Source organism: Protomyctophum parallelum, assembly GCF_964188405.1.
Source record: "Protomyctophum parallelum genome assembly, chromosome: 1".
Lineage (NCBI taxonomy): Eukaryota > Metazoa > Chordata > Actinopteri > Myctophiformes > Myctophidae > Protomyctophum > Protomyctophum parallelum.
The window spans coordinates 51433151-51454996 of NC_139697.1; the positions used below are offsets into that span (position 1 = coordinate 51433151).

The following is a 21846-nucleotide window of genomic DNA, read 5'->3' on the forward strand; positions in this document are numbered from 1 at the left end:
ATCTGCACACGTCGTACATCAAGAGCTACTCCCATGAATCGGACAGCTCCGATTACACGCACAATTCACAGGACACCACTGTCGACTACGTGTCGTCGCACAGGTCAGGCATAGAAGAAGAGCAGAATGAAGAGGATGATGAGGAAGATGGCATGGACGTGATGGGCTTCTTCCCCAGTGACAATACCTTCTTGGGCTCTGTGGTGTGCGGGGGGAAGTTGACGCTGGAAGGCGTCGAAATCAACTGCAGTGACTTCTTACACAATGCATAGCAAGAACGCATAGCATTGGTAACACAAGCTGAGACTGGAGTTTTGTTTTACATAAATCATGTTTTTAACTAGGCAGAATAATAGCTGGAATTGGTGTTTTTTCCCCACCTGAAATTAAAAGGTGAAAAACAAACCGTATTTTCAAGTAGCGTCATCAGCTTGAAGATCAATTATTTTCACCTGGTTTCAGATGGGCACACACTACACATTGCTCTCCACATTGAAACCAAACAGCACTGTATATACGGATTGCATATCTTGTTTCACAGGATTGTCAGGTAATCTAGCTCCAGTAGCTGCAGTAGACAGACTAACAGGCGTTTCACTCTCCTTCCATCATATAAACAAAGGTACTGGCCTGGGTCGCACACAGTGGCAAGAGTGAGTTGTAACGTTTTTTATTTTCTACATGAAAAATATGACGTTTCAGCTATCCGGCCTTCATCAGTGTGCACCTTTGTTTATATGATGTTGATCTAAGAGGATAGTTCACCAGAAATGTGGTGGTTAAAAGTCACTCTCCTTCCATGTCATGCATTAGCATTGCACGCTGCTGCCTGGTACAGTCTTGATTTCAGCAGTACTGTAACAAAAAATATATATACACATTATATAGGCCTATATATTCTTACAGTGTATTGTCAAACCAATGAAATATCCAATGACAGACTACAATGGTGGCAGTCACACTTGTCAGTATTTTATGTAATGTTGTTGATTCACCAATGTGCAATTTCAAGTTTGTTGATTACGTACAGTAATAGTGTCTTCATTTTGATGCTTCATTTTGATGCTTGATAGTTCTGAATTGTAGTATAAGACATGGAAATGCATAATACCTTTCTGTAAAGCAAAAACATGATGGAGCTTGCACAATTATGACATGCATTTCACCCACTTCATGAATACATAATGTCACATAATAGGGCAGGCTACATACTGTATCTTATCTGTGACAATAAAGTTGATTTTTGGGGATATACCGGTAGTATGATGTGATTTTTATGACAGGCAGAATGAATGTACATTGCCCGGCTTATTTGCAATTGGTTTTTGATGACTTAGTATAAACAACCTGTGAAAGGCCTATTAAGGCAGTGGTTCCCAAAGTGGGTTCCGGGGACCCCCAGGGGTACTTGAGGGAGTTCCAGGGGGGACCCAGCTAAATGATAAGGTTCCATTTTGTACGCTCTCAGACTTAAAATAACATTGATTTTACAATATAAATTGGGGGTCCCAGAGATAGAAATGCCATTAAATGGGGGTCTGTAGACTAAATGCATGTCAAACTGGGGGGTCCTTGAAATTAAACAGGTTGAGAATCGCTGCTAGAGCCGTAACAATCTTCTCTTATGGGGGGTCCCTGGCATATCTTTTCAAAGGGGGGTCCGTGGGCTAATTGGTGTCAATTTGGGGGTCCTTGACAAGACATGAAAAAGTTTGGTATGTTTGGTATGCCTGTATTAAGGCCTATTATAGTTGCACTGCCAGAGCACCGCCCTCAGATGGCAGCGCAGACAAGACGTGTACGTGTGTGTGTGTGTGTGCGTGTGTGCGTGTGTGTGTGTGTGTGTGTGTGTGTGTGTGTGTGTGTGTGTGTGTGCGTGCGTTTCAACACGGAAGTATGAAATCCAACAGTGACGATGGAGGAGGGTGTTCTTAACTTTTGTAACTCGGAGCAATAGTTTGTAAACGAGAAAAGAGATAATCTGTTAATCTAGCGCCGGCGGTGCCTAAAGCCAAGGAAGGATCCTCCGATACATTTGTATCGAAGCGACTGTGAGCAGACTAGAGAGTAAACAGCACAAGGCAAGAAGGGCATTCTATGCCATCAAAAGAAACATCAAAATAGACATCCCAATTAAAACCTGGCTTAAAATACTGGATTCTGTGATAGAACCAATTTCCCTCGGTTGCGAGATCTGGGGACCTTTAGCAAACCATGACCTTGAAAAATGGGATAAACACCAAACCGAGACCCTACACACAGAACTCTGCAAATCCATTCTCCGTACCCAGCGGAAAACACCAAATAATGCATGCAGGGCAGAATTAGGACGATACCCACTCATAATCAAAATAAAAAAGAGAGCACTTAAGTTCTACAACCACCTAAAAGAAAGTGACCTAGATGCACTCCATAACAAGGCACTCACACACAGTGAAACTCTAGAGAGATGCCCCCTCAGCCACCTGGCCCTGGAACTCCGGGCACAAACACAAACAGAGCCACGAGATAGAAAACCCATTGGACTAAACCAAATTATAAAACAGCAAAAGGAAAACTATCTGACACATTGGAAAGAAGCAACACAAAAGCAGAGTAAACTAGAATGCTATCTGGCCCTAAACAGAGAATACACAGTGGCAGAATACCTGAGCACCGTGACCGACCCAAAACAAAGAAAAATCTTAACTAGGTACAGACTCAGTGAGCACAGTCTCGCGATCGAGAAAGGCCGTCATAGGCAGACGTGTATCCCGAGAGAAGACAGACTATGCACTCACTGCACACAAAATGAAGTGGAAACCGAGCTACACTTCCTAACCATCTGTCCATTGTACCAAGACATCAGAGACACATACTTCCCACTGATTACAACCACACACAGAGATTTTGAAAACATGACCAACGACAAAAAAATCCCATATCTGCTGGGCGAAGTACAACAATGTGCAAACACAGCAGCAAGATTTGTGAGTTGCTGTGATAGGAGAAGGATATCAAATGGAACACAACCACCCTAAAGACTAAGCATTGTGTATATTCCTGCACTATACCTGCATCGAGTGACCTGGGTACATAGAATTTGATCTATTGAAGATTCTGACCTTCAAATGTACATAATTTTTGTATTGATTGTATTGCTGTATTGTTGTATTGTTCTTTCTGCTTTGGCAATGTAAACGTATGTTTTCTCATGCCAATAAAGCCCTTTGAATTGAATTGGATTGAATTGAAATTGAGTAAACATCTCTGGAATGCGACGGCGCGACGCATCTTTGGCGGCGGAGCGCACTGGACCTGGACACAGTTCGGACCCGCTGTCATCCACCGGACACATGGATCCAAGTGGTCCGGTTGAGGGACGGTACGGCTCGGGGGGGTTCGGGGGGTTCGGCTCTGCCATGATCCAAGGGAATAAGTGGACCCCGTCGGCGGTCAATCAGATCCTCATGGAATGCCTGCTGTACCTTGGGAACGCGGTGCTCGTGTTTTATCCCGTGTATCTGACAGGGTATCTGGGGCTCAGTGTCAGCTGGGTTCTGCTGTGCATGATGATGGTCACCTGGTGGAAGAAGAATCGCCAGTGGAAAGAAGTCCGGATCGGAACCGCCATAGACTTCGTGGATAATGAGACGCACGTTATCCACAAGGAGTTGAAGCAGAAGTTGAAAATGGCATCATGGGTATGTAATATGTATAGAGGGATTTAGCTGTTAAAATGTATTGAGTATACACTTCTTCTGATATTCAGACTACAATTACTACATAATCTCTCTCTCACCGTAGTTTCCCATATTGTTTGGATTGTGTCACCTCATCATACACTAATCATACACATCATAAACACACTTACTAACCACAGTTACCACACCTAGCCTATTTTGTGAATGATTCATGAGAAGATCGAGACTAGATTTGTCCAATCCAAAGCACACATGATTCACAGATTTCACAGTACACACATACACATTTGACTGAGATTGAGAGAGCATCGCTCTCCCTCCCCTCCATACGATCATCTCTGAGAGAAAGATAAATGCAAATTTAGTAAAATGTCCTGTTGCCTATTGTAGGACTGTCTTGTGTATCAATTTGGCTGCATATTATTTCTTGAAGCTAGTTAAGTCGTCTTTGCACAACTTTTAAATGTCATCAATTTACAATTAAGAAATACCACTATGGCACTATATTATTTACAAATGGCACCAAACCCTTCATGGCTTCTAACATGAAAGGAAGCAATGTAAAATTATTAAATTATTATTTTTAAGGAGAGCTCTATTATTTCATTTTAATAGTAAAACTATAGCCTACACAGTGTAGTTTGCAGACTATTACTCTCACTTTTCCTCTAACATCCAAGACACATTATGCAAACACTAATTGCATAAAGAATATGCTACTTGCATCAGATGCTGCATATTGGTAAATGATGGGACAAATTGTGTTGCCGTCCATAGCTTTAAAACTCCAGAGAAGCCTAGGTAAGCCCTCCATAGCAATTACTGTTATAACTGGCACACTACATTTTTCCCCATCCATCTTTAACTATACTGGAATCGGGGCGCTGTGGTAACGGTTCCAACTTCCAACACAGATTCCAATTTTCTTTACCTTTTCAAGTTTCTGAAATTGTTGATTTAATTTATTTCATTTGATACCATTTGTAATGCTGCCAATCTTTCCATTTCCATTTGTTTGTTCGCTGTAGTAGCGATAAGTCACTGTAACTTTTGTATAATGGATGTGATGGTAACTAACTGTTAATTACTGATCAAAACTATTATTGAAGGAACATATCATAGATCTCACTTCATGGTAATTGATTTAAAACAAATCCCATCACCATCATAATTATCACTATCATATTCACAATGATGCAAGTCATGTACTGTAACCTCACTGTCAGTCAGTACCTGGAAAAAGGAATCCCTCTCTTACATAGCATATACAGTAATGTACTGTACTATGATCTGTCTCTTCCTGTTTGCCACAGGTCCATTTTCCTGATGTTGAGAAAGTCCAGTGGCTCAACAAGGTACAGTAAAACATTACGCTGACCAACCTCATTCTATGCTCTTACAGTTGGTGTTTGCAGAATATTTTCCTGCCTTTAGTGATAATTCATAACCCACGTGTAAAAGTGTTGAAAATGCGGATTAGACTATTTCAATTTTGTAATTGAAGGATTAGCCAGCCAGGCTCAGGTCATATTTTGACAGCAAGAATTGCCTGTCATAATTTGACCCCCCAGTATCAGGATGTATTAGGATGTTGATATTCATTCATCAGCCAACACTCCCCACTCACAGGTAGTACCCCCCCCCCCCCCCCCCCCAGAGAGGACGTATAGGGCATTAGTCCTACTCCTCCTCCCAGCCCAAATCACACCTTGGAAATGTCAAGGAATTTGGGGTTAAACATTTAACCCATTCTGATCGGGCACCCATTTTGGTGTCAGCATCATGTTATGCTTTATCTATTGAAAAATAGCAGATCTACAAGCTCATATCGCGCCACCGAGTGGCGCGATACGAGCTTGTAGGTCTGCTATTTTCGAAAAATTGAAGAGCGACTGACATTTTTAGAATCTGATCTCAGGTCAGAATGGGTTGATCAGACCAGTGTGTGTCCAGCGGAAACCTCGTTATGAATCTGATCTCAGGTCAGAATGGGTTAAGAAGCACCTCAAGGCAGCTGGAAAACACAGCTGTGGTTTACTGTGTTTTCTTCTCTCTTATTATAGTTCTGATTGCCTTAGACTTTCTCATGAATGGGCTAGGGGTTGGACCTTCTCTTGAGTATATCTACACTGTCTTTTCACATGTGTGGTGTGACACACGGCTATGGGTTTCCATTACATGTCAATTGTGGATACATTGAATGTAAGTTGTGTGTTCTCCTTGATGGTACCTCAATAATAATTACTCAATCTTTAAAACGCTTCTTTGCCTCAATTGACTGTCTCCTTCTCTTTACTGACTGAGTTCCCGATACAGATTTCATGGACAGAAAGCATGAGTGTCTATTTCAAACAAAGTGTTTTTTGATACTGTGTTGCCAGGTGGTGGAGCAGGCTTGGCCCTTCTTTGGAATATTTATGGAGAAGCTCCTTAAAGAAAAGATCCAGCCAGCCATCAGACTGTGTAGCCCTGCTCTTAAAACGTTCACCTTCACCAAGGTTTATTTTGGACACATTGTGAGTTGGCATCTCAAATGAGGTTTTTTTGCGATATATGTTCAAAATGTGTTTGTTTGTTTATTTATGTATAGTACCTAGCAGTCAGAGCCTGCAGTACCTGCTGTTAGAGCCCTTCAGGCCATTATTTTGCTTTACATTCCAACATCCGTTCTAACAGGAAAATAATCTGACAATGCTTGCCTACTATTGCTACTAACAAACTCCCACCTTGTGAATCACATGATTACTCTACAGTAGTAATGATGTACATAGTTTTTGTATCCTAAGTATTTATACGATGTCTTCCTCATTTCAGCCTCTCAGAATAACTGGGATAAAAGTGTTCACTGATGAAGTGGATAAACGTGAGGTGATTCTGGACATACATATATGGTGAGTAACACGTGACGGCATTAAAGTTAATATCTGCTGGTGGTGTTTTAATGTCATTGTTGTCATCGGTGTCAATTGTATCTCTTGATGTCTTCCGTGTCAAATCCATCAATAGGGGAGAGCCGCCACGATTGTAACGCTTCACGGTTGTAACATGGACGTTATCTCTTGATTGGTCAACGCCACCATGACGCCATCGCGTCAGTATGTGTACAGCAGCCCAGGAAGTTTGAAGTGTTTACCTTCATCCTACGGGGAGTTATTGGCGAAAAACTGACTTTTTTCAAAAGGCGTATAATTTTACACCTGGAGTATATGTGTGCTACAATTTTTTTCTTTGATGTTGGTGAATAAAAATCCACATGGATGTCTTCATGCTTATGTTCTTCATTAGTTTGCATCGTGTTTAGACGGAATTCACGTTCATTCTGGTCTGTAAGCAACGGCAAAGAACAACTTGCAAAAGTGGGCCATTTGTAACATGTTACAAATGGTCCGCTTTCCATTAAATACCATTATATGTAATATTTACATATTTGACATATTGGCCAATATTATATGTTCTAAATTTGTATTGTATTGTGTAGTGTATTCTAAAATTAGTTTAGGGTTGTATAACATTGTACAACTCAATAAATCAAACGTTTGTTTAATCAATGTATTTCCCCACTGAACTGACCAAAAAAAAAAAAAAAGCCCAAACTGGTACACACGATACAATTTAATATTTCCCTTATTTTTGATACATTTTCTTATCACATCCATGGTATGAAAACAATGCTAAGGAGTTGCTTTAATGAAATATAATTGCTTTAAGCTGAAAACGATATGTTTAATGGTGTTTTTTAGCGTTGTTACATTTATCATGCATGTCGTTACAATTAATCCGATATGCGCAGCAAATGTAACACTGAAACAGCGTCCACGTTCGGTTTAATAACTCCCGATCTGTTTTATCAAAAAAATAACTTGAAGTGGTTTATGGTAGCAGACATGTGTAGGTCCGTTGCCTGAAAATATTACATGTGTAGATAAACGGATCTCTGAGTAAAAAAATGAAACGTGCAAAATGTTACATCCTTGGCGGCTCTCCCCTACTTCCAGGCGTTCCAGCCTCTAGGTCGGAATGAAATATTTATCTGAATACGACTACTAGACATACTGTCACAAATGCTTGTTTGTTTGTACAGACATATGATGCTTAATAAAGATTACTGTATTTTCTTTGCAGTTATGATGGTAGACATTGACACATAAGTGAAGCCACCAATCACAGCTGGGGTCAAAGGTCTTCAGGTGGACATCTTATTTTTCTGTCTGTTGCTGAGTTGCTTTAGTTTATTCCTAGAAGTTACTTTTCCCTTGTATTTGTTTATTTATACAGTTCTTCATTAGCTGATGCCTTAATGTCAGATAGTCCAAGACATTATACATTATCAACATATTATATTCACAGTACAAAAAAGAAGAAGAGAAAAACATCTTACAAAAGTAAAGTCTCATGAAAAGAGATACCAACAGGGATACAACAGATTTTAAATCATAAAGGGCACTATCAATCTGGATGTAAGCAATATGTTGTATGTTTTGAGTGTACAGTATTATGAAGTCTTTGGTGTTACAAATATCACTTGGATCATTGGATGACTATACCATAGTTGACCTATACAATACAGCTCTTCTCTTCATGGCATTGGACCACAAGTGGAATATGTATGAATATCTGAGCATGTCTCATTAAAGATGGTAACTCTACTGTATTCAATTTGTGCAGTACTTACCTGAAATTGGAGATAATGATGATGATATGGGTTGAGACGCAACAAACCGGTATTAGCATTCGTCCCAGCGGTGTGATATGTCCTGTTGTACATCGGTGCAAGTAATTAAATTGGTTCAATTCAATGGTTGCTTGCAACACCCATTGGTGTGGTTTGGATTTAAGAGGCATTGAGTCACAAAATGAAACTTCTAAATGCTTCCAGTTTCAAGGGATGCTGAGGGTCATTCTGGAGCCTCTCATTGGTGAAGCCCCTCTGGTGGGAGGAGTCACATTCTTTTTCATTCGTCGTCCAGTGAGTGTGCATGCATTGTATTCCTATAATCATTCATTGTTGTTAAGAATGGTACTGTTACTGTATTCATTTAGCTTAATTAAAAGGTGACTGAATGATTTTCCAGACCCTGCACATCAACTGGACAGGCATGACCAACCTCCTAGACACTTTCCCTTTCAGGTTTGCTACCATTGAAACCATTATTATTTAGTGGGTCCCAATGTTAGAGTATATATGAATAGAGACGGCACCCAGAGGAAACCCTGAGGCGAAATGTACATAGTGGCCGAATTTGGTATTGCAGCGTGGACCCAGACACATGAACGTGTTTGTCCGTTGACTATCATTGTGCACGTTCACGACGGCAGCACGTTCGTGCGCGTTCGTGCACGTTCAACGGCAGCGCGTTCATGTGTTTGGGGCAAATCCATCCCAGAATGCACTGTGTTCCTACCCGGAAGGAGGAGTGAAATCGCCTCATGCGCTTTTGAGCAACTTAATGCAAGTGGATGGAAGGAGAACTCGGATGCCACCTCTATTCATATATACTCTAAGGTCCCAACCCACTGTGGGTCACGGACAAATTCTTATGGGTCACGATTTTAGTAAAAATCCCATATTGTTTTCCTACTGTATATAATTTATATTTCATTAATCTTTAATAATTTTATCAGTTTGAAAACAAACAAACAAATCTAATAAATTCCTTAAAAAGTGCTATGCCGTAAAAACAGGATGTATGTTGGTCTCATGGTCTCTACGTTCTGCTATTAATTACCTTTTTGACGTAATCTGTCCCCTGCCAGTCTACTCTCTGAAAGAGCCATCATGGACGTCATTGCATCTATGATGGTGCTGCCCAACCGCATGTGTATCCCCCTTATAGACCAGGTCAAAGTGGACCAGATGAGGTTCCCAATGCCTCGCGTAAGTAACACAACCCAACTTCTGCCTAAATGAAACTTGGATTTTTAACAGGTTATATTTTTAATTGTTATAGTTTTGTTTCATGGGGTGCATGTTCATTTTGATTAATGTACTGTACTCTGTTCCCCAGGGAGTGTTGAGAGTCCATCTACTGGAGGCCACGGACCTGATGGCCAATACATACATGATGGGCTTGGTAAAGGGAAAGTCTGATTCTTATGCAGTCGTCACATGCAGCAACAAACAGTTCAAAAGCAAGACGGTCAAAGAGAACCTGGACCCACACTGGAATGAAGTGTACGAGGTATATTGTCAAAGGAGAAAACCTACTCTGGTATTTTTTAAGATATAATGGCCATATATTTACATCCTGTCGAGGTGAAGCTGACATTTGTTTTATGCTGTTGAATACAACAGCATAAAAACTGGGAACAGGCATTTAAAATGGTCTTTCCACAAAGCCCAGGACGGCCTGCTCTCTGTTCTTCTCTTACCGTGCCCGTGCTGTCCCTCCAAGCTCTCCAAAAATAGGTTTTCCATATGTCTTTTCCCAGTGTCTTCCTTACAGTTACAGTATACGTTTCTCTCCCAAGCCAGTGCCAGGGTTGCCATGACAAAGACACCAAAGGGTCACATGACTCAATAATGCCCTCCAATTGCTGGAGCAAGATGGGGTAAAGTAAATTATTGAGTCATTTACAGTTCTTTGAAAATTATCTTGAACAAAGGCTTCACAGCTGATTCAAAGACAGGCCTTCAAGTGTTTACTCACACCCTAAGTAGAGTTGCCATAATACAGCATAACAAATGGCAGCATGAAAGGCTTTAGTAAATTACCGGTAAATAAATAATGATATTAGTAATTTGACAAATTTCCCAATACACTGCATATCTACCGTATATTGCCTTTATCCAAACACGTAAACGTATTTGTTCACATTCACACACCCTCATCTGGAGAAATGAAGGGTTCAGTCAGTGTCTTGCTCAAGGACACTTTAATAAAAAGCCAGGGAACAAACGGCCTGAGCCATTGCCACTGTATGGTGTGTGCTGTAATTCTAATTCTAAACATCATTACTATCATCATCATTGTTTTAGAGACACCCCATGCATGCATTTACAATATGCGACCTGTCAAATTATTAAAACCCCATATCCCACATTTTCAAATGCTGAGGTATGTAAGAATGAATGATAATATAAAATACACAGAGTGATGATTCTGGACTCTGCTTGTTACACTATGTAAACCATCCTATCCACCAACAACTTCTATTATGTGTGTAGTTTGTGGTCCACGAGATCCCAGGCCAGGTGCTGGAGATAGAGCTCTTTTCCAAGGACACATTCATAGATGACTTCCTTGGGAGGTAACGAAACCTCCTAATGTGTACATGGGTGCATCAACACCCATTTATGTATACGCATAATTGAGTTTGTTGCAGTCTTAAGATGCTGCATGCATTGTGTTGAAATGTGTAGTGTAATCTCACAAATATATTTAACTATTTGAAAACAGCTTGCCGTTTGAAATAAACTGAGCATCAGAAATCAATTTAACACACCTTTCTGTCACTGACAAGTGACAACTCATATCTAAATTCCATTGTCATTATGTAGAAAACCCCTCCTGTATTTGGTAGTAACAGTTCACCTGTCATTATGAATGGGCTTACTCAACAGGTATCACCTGGACGTTGGAGAAGTGAAGCGATACAAACAAATTGACGAGGTGAAGCTACAGTATTCTTAATACAAAATATCTGAACTTTTAAAAATAATAACCAGAACACTATTGGCTCTCTTTTTGCATATCTTAAATGGATATTCGTTCTGCAGTGGTTCTCTCTAGATCATGTCCAGAGAGGCTATGTTCATCTGAAACTCCAGTGGCTCTCTCTGCAGACAGACCAAAGCCTGTTGAACGAGGTAATGTCATTTTCCCTCATGATTCTCTGATCAAACTTCACATTCACACCATTATGGCCTGTCTTATTTTTTTTTTTTACTTACATTTTTTATCCCACGATTTTGTAACCCAGTTTTCTTTTTCACCCAGTGCCAATTATCTAATGTAATCCTGGGCGCTACACTTCCTCTGCCAACCTGGGGGGGGGCAGCGGACTGACCTCATGCCTCCTTCTATGCATGAGGAGTCCAAGCTGCTTCTTTTCACCTGACAGAGGGGAATTTCCCCGGGCAGACGTAGCGTGTGGAAGGGACACGTTATTCCGACCAGTTCCTTTCCCCTCCATCAGGCGCCCCGGCTGGCCAGGGGGAGGTAGTTTTAGAGACCAGGATTACGGCATGTTTTTGTTCAAGGGTTCAAGGTTATCTTTATTTGTCTCCCTTGGGATAAATTTGTCTTGGAGACAGAGTCACAGCTGCATACAAATAACAGACATGTTCACATACGAAAAAGAAAAAACACCATGAAACACCAACATACACGAAACAGAGATATTGCACACATTCCCTTGATAAAGTGCAACTATAGTCATTAAAGTGCATTCGGCAATCCCTGATTGAGCATTTTAGTTGACAGGGGAACAAAAGAGTGTTTAAATCTATTATATACACATCGTGGAGTTCTATACCTCCTACCGGATGGCATCAGCTCGTACTCTCGGTACAGTACATGCATGGGGTCAGAAACAATATTCCGAGCCTGTCTCACCACTGCTTGTTCAAAGATGGCCTGGGGAGTGATGGGTGGGGTGGACATGCCCATGATCTTCCCAGCCATGTTTGCTAGCCTATTTACTTGAGACTTGTATTTCACAGTTAGATTGCCAAACCAGCTGGATATACCGTATCTTAGGATTGACTGTATACTAGCTCTGTAAAAGGTCAACATGATATTTCTACTGACTCCAAAAAGCCTAAGTCTTCTGAGAAAGTGTAGACGTTGGTGTATCTTAGAACACAGTGTTGTAACATGCGTGTGCCAGCTCAGGTCCTCATCGATCTGTACTCCCAGATATTTATATGAGGGGACCTGTTTGATGTTATGGTCATGGACACTAATTATACTGTGGTCTCCTATGGACCTGGGGTCCACTATGACCTCCTCTGTTTTGTTTACATTTATTTTCAGATGGTGTAGATCACACCACTCTATAAACTTGTCTACTCCCTCTGTATGGCTGAGGATGTTATTATCACTCTTCAGCAGACTAAGTATCACAGTGTCATCGGAGAACTTGATAACAAATTGATTTGGGTGTGAGCTGACACAGTCGTCCGTATACAAGGTAAATAGAAAATTTGTGAGGGTATCTACCCTAGGGGACACGGGGAGAACATGCAAACTCCACACAGAAAGGCCCTATCGCCCCGCCTCGGGTATGGGCACTGATGATGCAGAGGAGGGAACACGCCACCAGTGCCCACAGCGTCCCCAGCGGGAATCGAACCCAGGACCTTCTAGCTGTGAGGCGACAGCACTACCAACTGTGCCACCGTGCCCCTATGGCCTGTCTTCTTAATCTGGTTATGAGTCCCCGCTCTCTGCTCTGAGCAGTGTTGGGGATCATACTGGACTGCGAGTAGTGTTAGTACCATAGAGGTTAGTACTGCTAGTTTGAGCAAGACCTGTTAAGGGCGTGCTGTGATTGGCCAGTAGTCGCTGTGATTTACAGATCTGCCTTCTTGTTATGCCTAAAGCTTATTCCTGACCTCAGTAAGATTATGTTTCCTGTTTCCTAAACACTCTTCTAGACTAACGATGGTTTTGCCTGTGCAATGCTGGCAGTGTATTTGGACACTGCGTCAAACATTCCAGTAAGTGTGTCTTACATGACGTTATTGCTGTAAATAAAGACGTGTTATTGTCCATTGACTGTTTGTGATTACTGCTAATAATATGCTTTTATTTGTGTCTAGAAAGATGACAGTGAGTTCTGCCACAACGAAAAGCATGGGAAACATTCAAAGGAATCCAGGGTAAGACTTTGGTATATCAGTTTGTTATTAATTGGGAAGGTTGCACACTCCCCCTCATGCACAAACTCACACATGCATAACAAGTGACGTGCAGTACAGACACTAGTACTGTTGGGGACTAGGCTTTAGTTTAGCTTGCAGGGCCATATGGGTGTAGCCTCGTCACATATTGGCCTAGCCACGGGTGTGTTGTTACTTCTGGTGTTTTTTGCTTTCTTTACCTGGTTATTCAGGGTTAGAGTTTCACAGCCCACAGAAATATGCAGAACATAAGCTTCAGAAGCTCAAATGACATGAAAGGGTCTTTTGGGCAGTCTGCTGATTATATATCGGGAATGGTGACACCATTCAAAGTAATATATTGAGTTCAATGGAGAACCTTATTCCTGTAACTGACAGCTTACCTTCAATGTTCTTCTTAATTAATACAAAATAAAATGGTTTAATCGTCTGTTTGACCCGGGTATGTTCTGAAACAACCCACATCAACAGTATGTCCTCACATGAACTGTCTGTCCCACTTTCCCTCTTCATGCCCTCTGCTGGCTAAGAATGGTTGCAAAGGAAATGCAACCAACACGCAGTAGCATTCATCTCCCGATGCTGTGTCTAAACTGTGTTTCCTTACTTACTTGAGATGTATTAGAGTACTAGACAAAAGTGAATGTGAATTTAAATCTTTGCACACTTATAATATACTCTATGCACATTGCACATACAGTACATGACATACATGCACATACAGTTATTACACATGAAGTGGTCACAGATCTCAGTTTTAGTCCAAATTAGTCCAATGTATTTCCAGCACAGAAGACTACTTGGTTGGTTGGGTGTTCCACATTTTGCTGGCATAGGAGCGACATAGTCACACCCCACTTCATGGCAAGATCCCTGTGTGTTCAGGGTGTGGGGAATGTGGATGTGATGGTTTCATGTATAGACTGTAATCAGAAGTATTAATTATTACACCACCTACCTGTTTTTACACAGAGGATATGTTTTTCTTTAGTAGTAGTAGTAGTAGTAGTAGTAGTAGTAGTAGTAAGTAAAAGCCAGCCAGCGTGCTTTCTGCGGATGGGTTGTGTAACATCCCTCTCTTTATCTCTCTGCCAACCCTGACATGTGTTTTACATGTGCCAGCCGGCGGTTTTGGTTTTGGTAAGTGTTAGGAGTGGAATGCTGCCTCCCTCCATGCAAAATGAAAGGGAATTGCATTCCTGCAGGGGAATTGCATTCATGTAGGCAAACTCCCAACATTCCAGCATGTTGGGCGTTGGTGGTTCCTTGTGCCAAGTACCTGGAAGCAAGGAGGATACACCATAGCAGCAAATGGATGTTTATGAATTTATATACAAATAATTTGTAAGATGGGAAGTCAAATGTAAATCTTGTTTAACTACTTTACATATTTTAATAGTACACTAATGTTCATGGTGCCAGGTACCAGGACATAGCACTCACTCTTAGTCTTATTATATTCATCAAGGTTTTCTGTGTCAAATTCTGACTACAGTTTTGTTACTGTGTAGAGAATTGGCCTTCTGTATTAGAAATGTATCAATCTAATCTCGTTTGAATTCTATTTTCAGCTCACAAAGAGGCATGCTAATCCTAACTCTTATGTGGAATTCTACATTGACGGACAAGTCCAAAAAAGCAGGGTACTCATCTCTACATAAATACAATTTAGATTTAGCCGATGCGCTTATCCAGAGTGACATACAGTACAAAGTGCAAGATCATCAAACACAGCAATCTGTCTAAATAAAATGCAATCGGCTACTATCTAAATGACAAGCTGAATTAATAAATGAAGATATTTCATTTCCCTAGTTCTTAGTTTAACGTATTTTATCACTAGCCTTTTTGTCAATAGATGTCCCTGCTGCAGTTTGAAAGCATTGAAGAATTAAGTGACTATTACATTTAATTACTGTAATGCATTTTTTACCTTATTTTCACTGATCTTCTCTGAGACAATTGTTTTGTAGTTGTACTCCAATATGAATATACTACTGTATAGCTTGTTAACAAACCTCTTCTCCTACAGGTTGCATATGGATCTAAAGACCCAGTGTGGGAAGAGGGCTTCACTTTCTTTGTGCACAGCATGAAGAACCAACATCTCTGTGTTAAGGTGTGCTACTGAACCCGGCATGCCTCATGACATGTCTCTTCCAGATTATCGTCACTGACACACAGGGTCACACAGTGTGTGACTATACTTTCCCCCAAATGCGTCTAAGGTTTCTGCTTGCAATGTAGCCATCTGCAATATATGAAACCACAATTGCCATATAGGTACCTGATGATATCTTAAGGACTAAGGAGGGATAGAAAAGAGAACATACTTCCATTCATTCTCTTGATAATAAATCATTCTCTCATGCATACAGGAAAGAGTTTAATTTTGTGCATCATTTGCTGTGTTCTCTGTCCCCAGGTCAAGGCACATGAGAAGAAGACAGTGCTGGGAACTCTCAACTTATCCCTCTACCGTCTCCTCAATGCTTCAGACATGGTGCTGGATCAGTGCTTCATGCTGGAACATTCTGGGGCAAGCAGTCAGATCAAGATGAAGGTTTCTCTCAGGGTGAACACACTCACTACATTACTATACTTCATGTATAGACAGATGCAATTACATTACATACACAAACAAACAAACCAAGTACATCATGGTCACAACACAACACATGGACCTCAGTTTGTAATGTTTGTGAGGTTCTGCTGGTCCACCTGTTCTTAACCCATTTTGTCTTCTACATCCTGACGGTTTTCTGAAAAAGCTATGTTTCTATGTCAGTCGTTCCTCGATTTTTCAAAAATATCGCTGATACCCGCAGGGGCATTGTACTTGTTCACTGTTTATGGCGAAGTAGACAATATCTAGACAATATGGACATGGTGTATAGGGTTTAAGTGGTTAGGGCGTTTAGTGTGGAATACTGAAAAAAGGTCAATCAGTTCCCATTTTTGAGGGGCGCTAGCCTCTCCTGTCCAGCTTTGAGGGTTTGTGTAAACACAAACATTGAATGCCATTGACAATGAATGGTCAGCTTTGAGTGTTTGTGTAAACACAGACATTGTGTAAACACAAACATTGAAGACAAAGGTGAGGACGCAAATTGTGATTGGCTGGAATGAGATGATGTATGATGATAAGAGCGCTCCTCACCTCACACGGGTGTGATTTGTCATATAGCATTAGCACTACAAAATGTTTCTGTCATTGACAGTAGCCATGTCCTCAATCCCAACCTAGATTCTAACCCTTGAGAGGGATCCTCCTCCACCGCCGAAGTCACATGAGGTGGAGGCCAACCCAGGTGCCAACACCTCCCCCACTACTCCTCCCCTGTCTTCTCCCTCATCTCCTCCTCCTTCCACCTCTGCTATTCCTGCCAAAGCCTCTCTATCTCCATCTCTGATGGGTGATACCACCGACGGCCTTCAGAGCAACTACGTTTCCCGTCGCCATGATTCCTTTGCGGCCTCCAACGGGCATCGAACAGCTCCGGCCACGCCGGCGCGCATGCGGCGGTACGACTCCCACAGCCTGCTGTCGGAGAACTCCATCGCCTCATCCCGCTTGGACCTTTCGGAAGGTCATCCCTATCCAGAGTGAGTCTGTTGCTCTTTTGCTGGCCTTTCAAGACCTGCTTTGTACGATCTGAGAGGATTCCCATTCTCCCTTTTTTTTGAGAGGATAGAGCGAGGTAACAGATAAGTGGACACAGAGAAGAGAAGGTTCTTGATCTTGTGTGTGTTTGTGCGTGTGTGTTTCACAACCAAATATCGTTTGTCTATGACATTGTTTGGTAACTTTGAAGTTTGGACACTCAAGTGAGAAAAATGTATTGTTTTGAAAATTGAAGGGCCATTATGAACCATCAAGGGTCCTTTGGGGAGATCCAGTTGACCGTACGCTACGCTGTCCTGAGGAAAAAGCTCATCGTCTTGGTCAACTCCTGCAGGTAATCCAGAAACAACACATCTGTTGTGTATATATATATTGTGTTGTGTATATTTTTACAAGTTCACACTAGTGTTGACTGGATGCTTTCTCATGCACTCATCTTGCATATTTAAAATGATCCAGTCCATATAATTATACCTAGTCTTGTTCCTACAGGAATCTGTTTCCCTGGAGTGAGAATGGCACAGATTCTTACGTTCGTCTCTACCTGCTCCCTGACCAGACCTGGAGACACTGCTTGAAGACCCAGGTCAAGAGGAGGACGGTCAATCCAGTCTTCAATGAAAAGTAAGTCAAATACATGCTGCTCACTATTTGTTCATGGGTAATTTTACCTGAGACAAACTCAAGTCTACTGAAGATATGAGAAATTAATGTGCATTTCTGTTTTTTAAGCAACTTTGAATGTGTGTTGTTAGTTCACACTGTTTCTGTCCCACATGTGTTGCCATTGTGTTGTTTTGGGGAAGCTGGTTCGTACTCTTGAAGTCTCGTCTGGAACTCTCGTCTCGCACGGCTTGTTGCTTTTTTTTCTATGAGTTTATCTGGAGCGCCTGTCACCGGCGTAGGGTCCATTGGGCCACGTGGGCCGTGGACCAGTCAGTTTAGAGCTTGCCCACTCTAATTTCAAAGAGAGGGGGCGGAAAAACAACAAAAGATAGCCTAATTTGCATTACATTTTAGCAGACAAAGTCGTTTGTACTCTTTTATAAGCTTTTATTCCGCATCGTGTCCTTCCCCTCTTTTTTTGCTGTATTTAGTGACTTTTATTTCACTATACGGACGTATTTTGCATTATAACAGCCTTTGTTTTGGCCTATTCCTTCAAAGATCAATGGCGGAATACTTTGAAGACGTTGATATTTCAGAAGGCTTTGAATATGGTGCTGCGCCGTATCGGTTTGAACCAGAATATACGGATGAAGGGCTTCGTCAAATTGTTGAGCAGACACTATTACAAGAACAAGATGCCACCATGAACAGAAACAGAAACTATACAAGGATTATTGCTGGATACTGAGGAGCTGGGGGTTTTGCATTTCATTCCCCCATTTATTTTCCCAAACCCGTTTTCCCACAGGTTTGAATTTGATGTGTCCCTTCAAGAAGCTGCCACCAGAAAGGTGGACGTGTCAGTGAAAAACAACAGGATGTTCCACACACGAGAGAGGAAGGAGATTGGCCAGGTAGAGTGAGAGTGTGTGTGTGTGTGTGTGTGTGTGTGTGTGTGTGTGTGTGTGCGTGTGCGTGTGCGCGTGCGTGTGCGCAAATTACAAGTGTGGTTGCTGATGATGTATAATGGGGTATTGAGTATTGACCCACAAGTCAGGCAATTACACCAGACTAAAGAAAAAGAATGCTCCCCAGGGGGAATATACATTTCTAGATAGTTTACATTACGTGCGTGCCTAGAAATGTTTAGTATTTATTGACATGTTGGAAAATAATGTAAAATATCTATCTACAATACATATTCCCCCTGGGGAGAATTATTTTTCTTCTTTTATTTAGTCTGGTGCCAGACTATAGTAATTGCCCGACTTGTGGGTCAATTATACATCATCAGCAAACACACTTGCAATTTTACAGATTTGCACCTTTCTAGTTTTATTCTTTATTTGCTTCATTCATTTTTCAGTCACAGTAGCAGATTTCTTTCTATCCACAGGTACTGATAGATCTTTCCCAGCTTGATCTGGAGAAAGGTTTCACACAGTGGTAAGGGGACTTTTTTTATTTCCCCAGATTCTTTAAAGATTTAGCAAGATTATCTGTAAGTCTGTGAATGAGTTCTGCACCCCAACTAGAGAGTAATATGGCATGACTTGATGGGCGAGATGACAGATCTCCATTCTTAGCTGCTTTGTAGGTAGGCTTAGTTACTCACACCTCTGTGTTGCTACCATGTTTCCATAACAACTACTGCAGATAAGTCAACAATTTCTGAAAACACAAATCCAATCTGATCACTTGCAAATGACAGTGTGTACATGGACAGTCAGTCAGTCAGTCCTAAAGATTGTATTTGAGAAACATCTGGATTTGCCTGCTATCTGGATAAAGCGTGTAAAAGTGTGTGCATGTACCAGTTCATCAAAGTTTTCAGCATCATCGTATGTAATTAGGATAGTAGTAAGAAGTTGTTATTGGCCGAAATGTAACATACTACATTGACTTTTTAAATACTGTAATTGTAATTGTACTGGCATTCATCTTCCCTACAGTATAATGGTAAACCCATCTGGAACTCCATGGAGGTTTCCAGGATCCTAAAATTAGATCACAAGAAACATTTGTCAGTACAACAATGAATCAAAAATATAAAAGGAAACTTGTGTTACTGTATGTTGTTTAACGACTTATGCCCTGTTAAATAAAATGTATGGCCCTATCTTCACTTTTATCCCTAAACTTCTTTGCCATATTTTATTATCTTGAAAAACATTTTAAAATAGTTCAACTAGCCGATCTACATCGACACGTTGTGAGCTTGTAGATCAGCTATTTGAACTATTTTAATATGTTTTTCAAAATAGTAAAAAATGGCAAATTAGTTTAGGGATAAGGGGTAAGGATAGATGCATCTATAATGACAGTCTAAAGTGGTTAGGGCTGTCAATATCAATATCACCTCTTTCTCTTCTAAAGGTACGAGCTCACACTACCCGACCTGAAGAAGTCAAACTAGAGGAAGAAGCACGGCAGCATATCTGCTCTCAGCAGTATAAAGGATTTGCTTCCCAGTCTCAATGCAGCAAAATGCAAGCCAATGGGGTTAGTTTGTGCAAAAGCGATACTAAATAATTGACGTATCACTGAACAAATACACGGGTGGAAATGGTCATTGGACAAAGTGCACATTGTCTTAATTGTCATAAGAGTTTATTTGGGTTATTCTGATTAAGGTGTTTTGTGCAACTCCTCAAAAACAGAATCCTTGTGTAATTCTGTGTAATGAGGTCTTTTTATGCTTTTATAAGTCGCGACCTATTATTTTCAGTCGCAACGTATAATATCAATTCGTCCCGTCAGAACGGACTCGTCGCAGCTATATCTACCCGTTTGCGTCGTAATATGTTGACTGTTATTTTCCGTCGCAACGTAAAGAATCCGTTCTGGCGTGAGCTGGACTCGTCGCTGCAGAACGTGACTCGTCGCGGCTATATCTACCCGTTTGCGACGTAATAGGTTGACTTAGTTATATGCCCGGCGCCCGGCACGTGCGCCGAGCTCTCCGCCGTCTCCAAGCGAGCCTGAGTGGTTCTCTGGGGTTCCAGCAGGCCTTTTTCCGCGCGCATCGTGCCCGGGGAACGGCCCATGCGCCCGCCTTCGCCGTCCCCAGGCGACCCTGCGTTCCAGAGCTGTCACCTTTTTTTGCCCACCGAAAATAGCAGATCTACCAGCTCCTACATACGGGATGGGTTGGCCTGGCCAACACAATAGATAACCTACAAGGACATATGAATTTAATTTATATACACGGCTATATTAATTTAGCCGATCATCAAAGCTCACCGCGCTCGTATAGCGCATTGACTGTCTGTCTGTCTGTCTGTCTGTCTGTCTGTCTGTCTGTCTGTGTCTCAATGACTTGCCTTAGGCGGATAATATAGACTACAAGTACTTTATTAAAGTAAAGTAAAAGAGTGAGTTCTCATTGCGTTCTCTGCATCGTAGCGCATGCAGATAGGCAGATAGGGGGGGGGGGGGGGGGGGGGCAGTTCTATAGGCAAGGGCAGAAGGTTCCTATAACGACAGTGGGTGCGTGCCCACCTTAGAGTAGCCTATATATTTTAAGGCACCCGCCCCGCAACTTATTATTATTGGCTTATTATTTTGCCACCAGCGGAGTTGACGCCGTTGTCTAGTATAGACTATAGGCCTGTGCCAGGATGATTTTAAATAAATATGTCTCTGTCTCTGCGTCTCTAGAGCTATAACATATATACTGTAGCACACATCATGTGTGACACATGTGTGCACACACACACACACACACACACACACACACACACACACACACACACACACACACACACACACACACACACACACACCGAGTACTAAGTATAAGTAGCATATAGGGTACGGCTCTAAAAACATTAAATACTGCGGGAGCATTACACTAAACAAAGTTGGATTTGTACATTGCAGAAACGTAACATAACGTAAGTGTTCTTATTATTGTCCGTCTGGGTTTTATAATGCAGTGTGAGTCCGCTCCGCGATAGCCGATCTGCAAGCTCACAACGCGTTGCGCTGATTGACAGTGCACGTGCAGCAGCTACTGTATAAAATTATATTTAAGTAGGCTACTTTTTTGTGTGACGTCTGTGTGTTATTGACTTCTTGTTCCT

General features: G+C 41.5%; 1 protein-coding gene across 1 annotated transcript; it reads left to right on the forward strand.

Annotated features, from left to right (window-relative positions):
• Positions 1-3254: 3254 nt before the first annotated feature.
• Positions 3255-20177, forward strand: LOC310875365 (extended synaptotagmin-2-like; the record flags this gene model as incomplete). Its single annotated transcript, XM_083788570.1, is given in 21 exon segments — positions 3255-3683; positions 4997-5038; positions 6065-6199; positions 6498-6574; positions 7806-7814; positions 7816-7828; positions 7832-7870; positions 8560-8649; positions 8756-8811; positions 9438-9558; positions 9689-9862; positions 10849-10931; positions 13447-13456; positions 15560-15646; positions 15953-16102; positions 16775-17133; positions 17388-17486; positions 17645-17776; positions 18570-18675; positions 19158-19207; positions 20138-20177. Coding segments are annotated over 21 exon segments (2301 nt in total).
• Positions 20178-21846: the final 1669 nt, after the last annotated feature.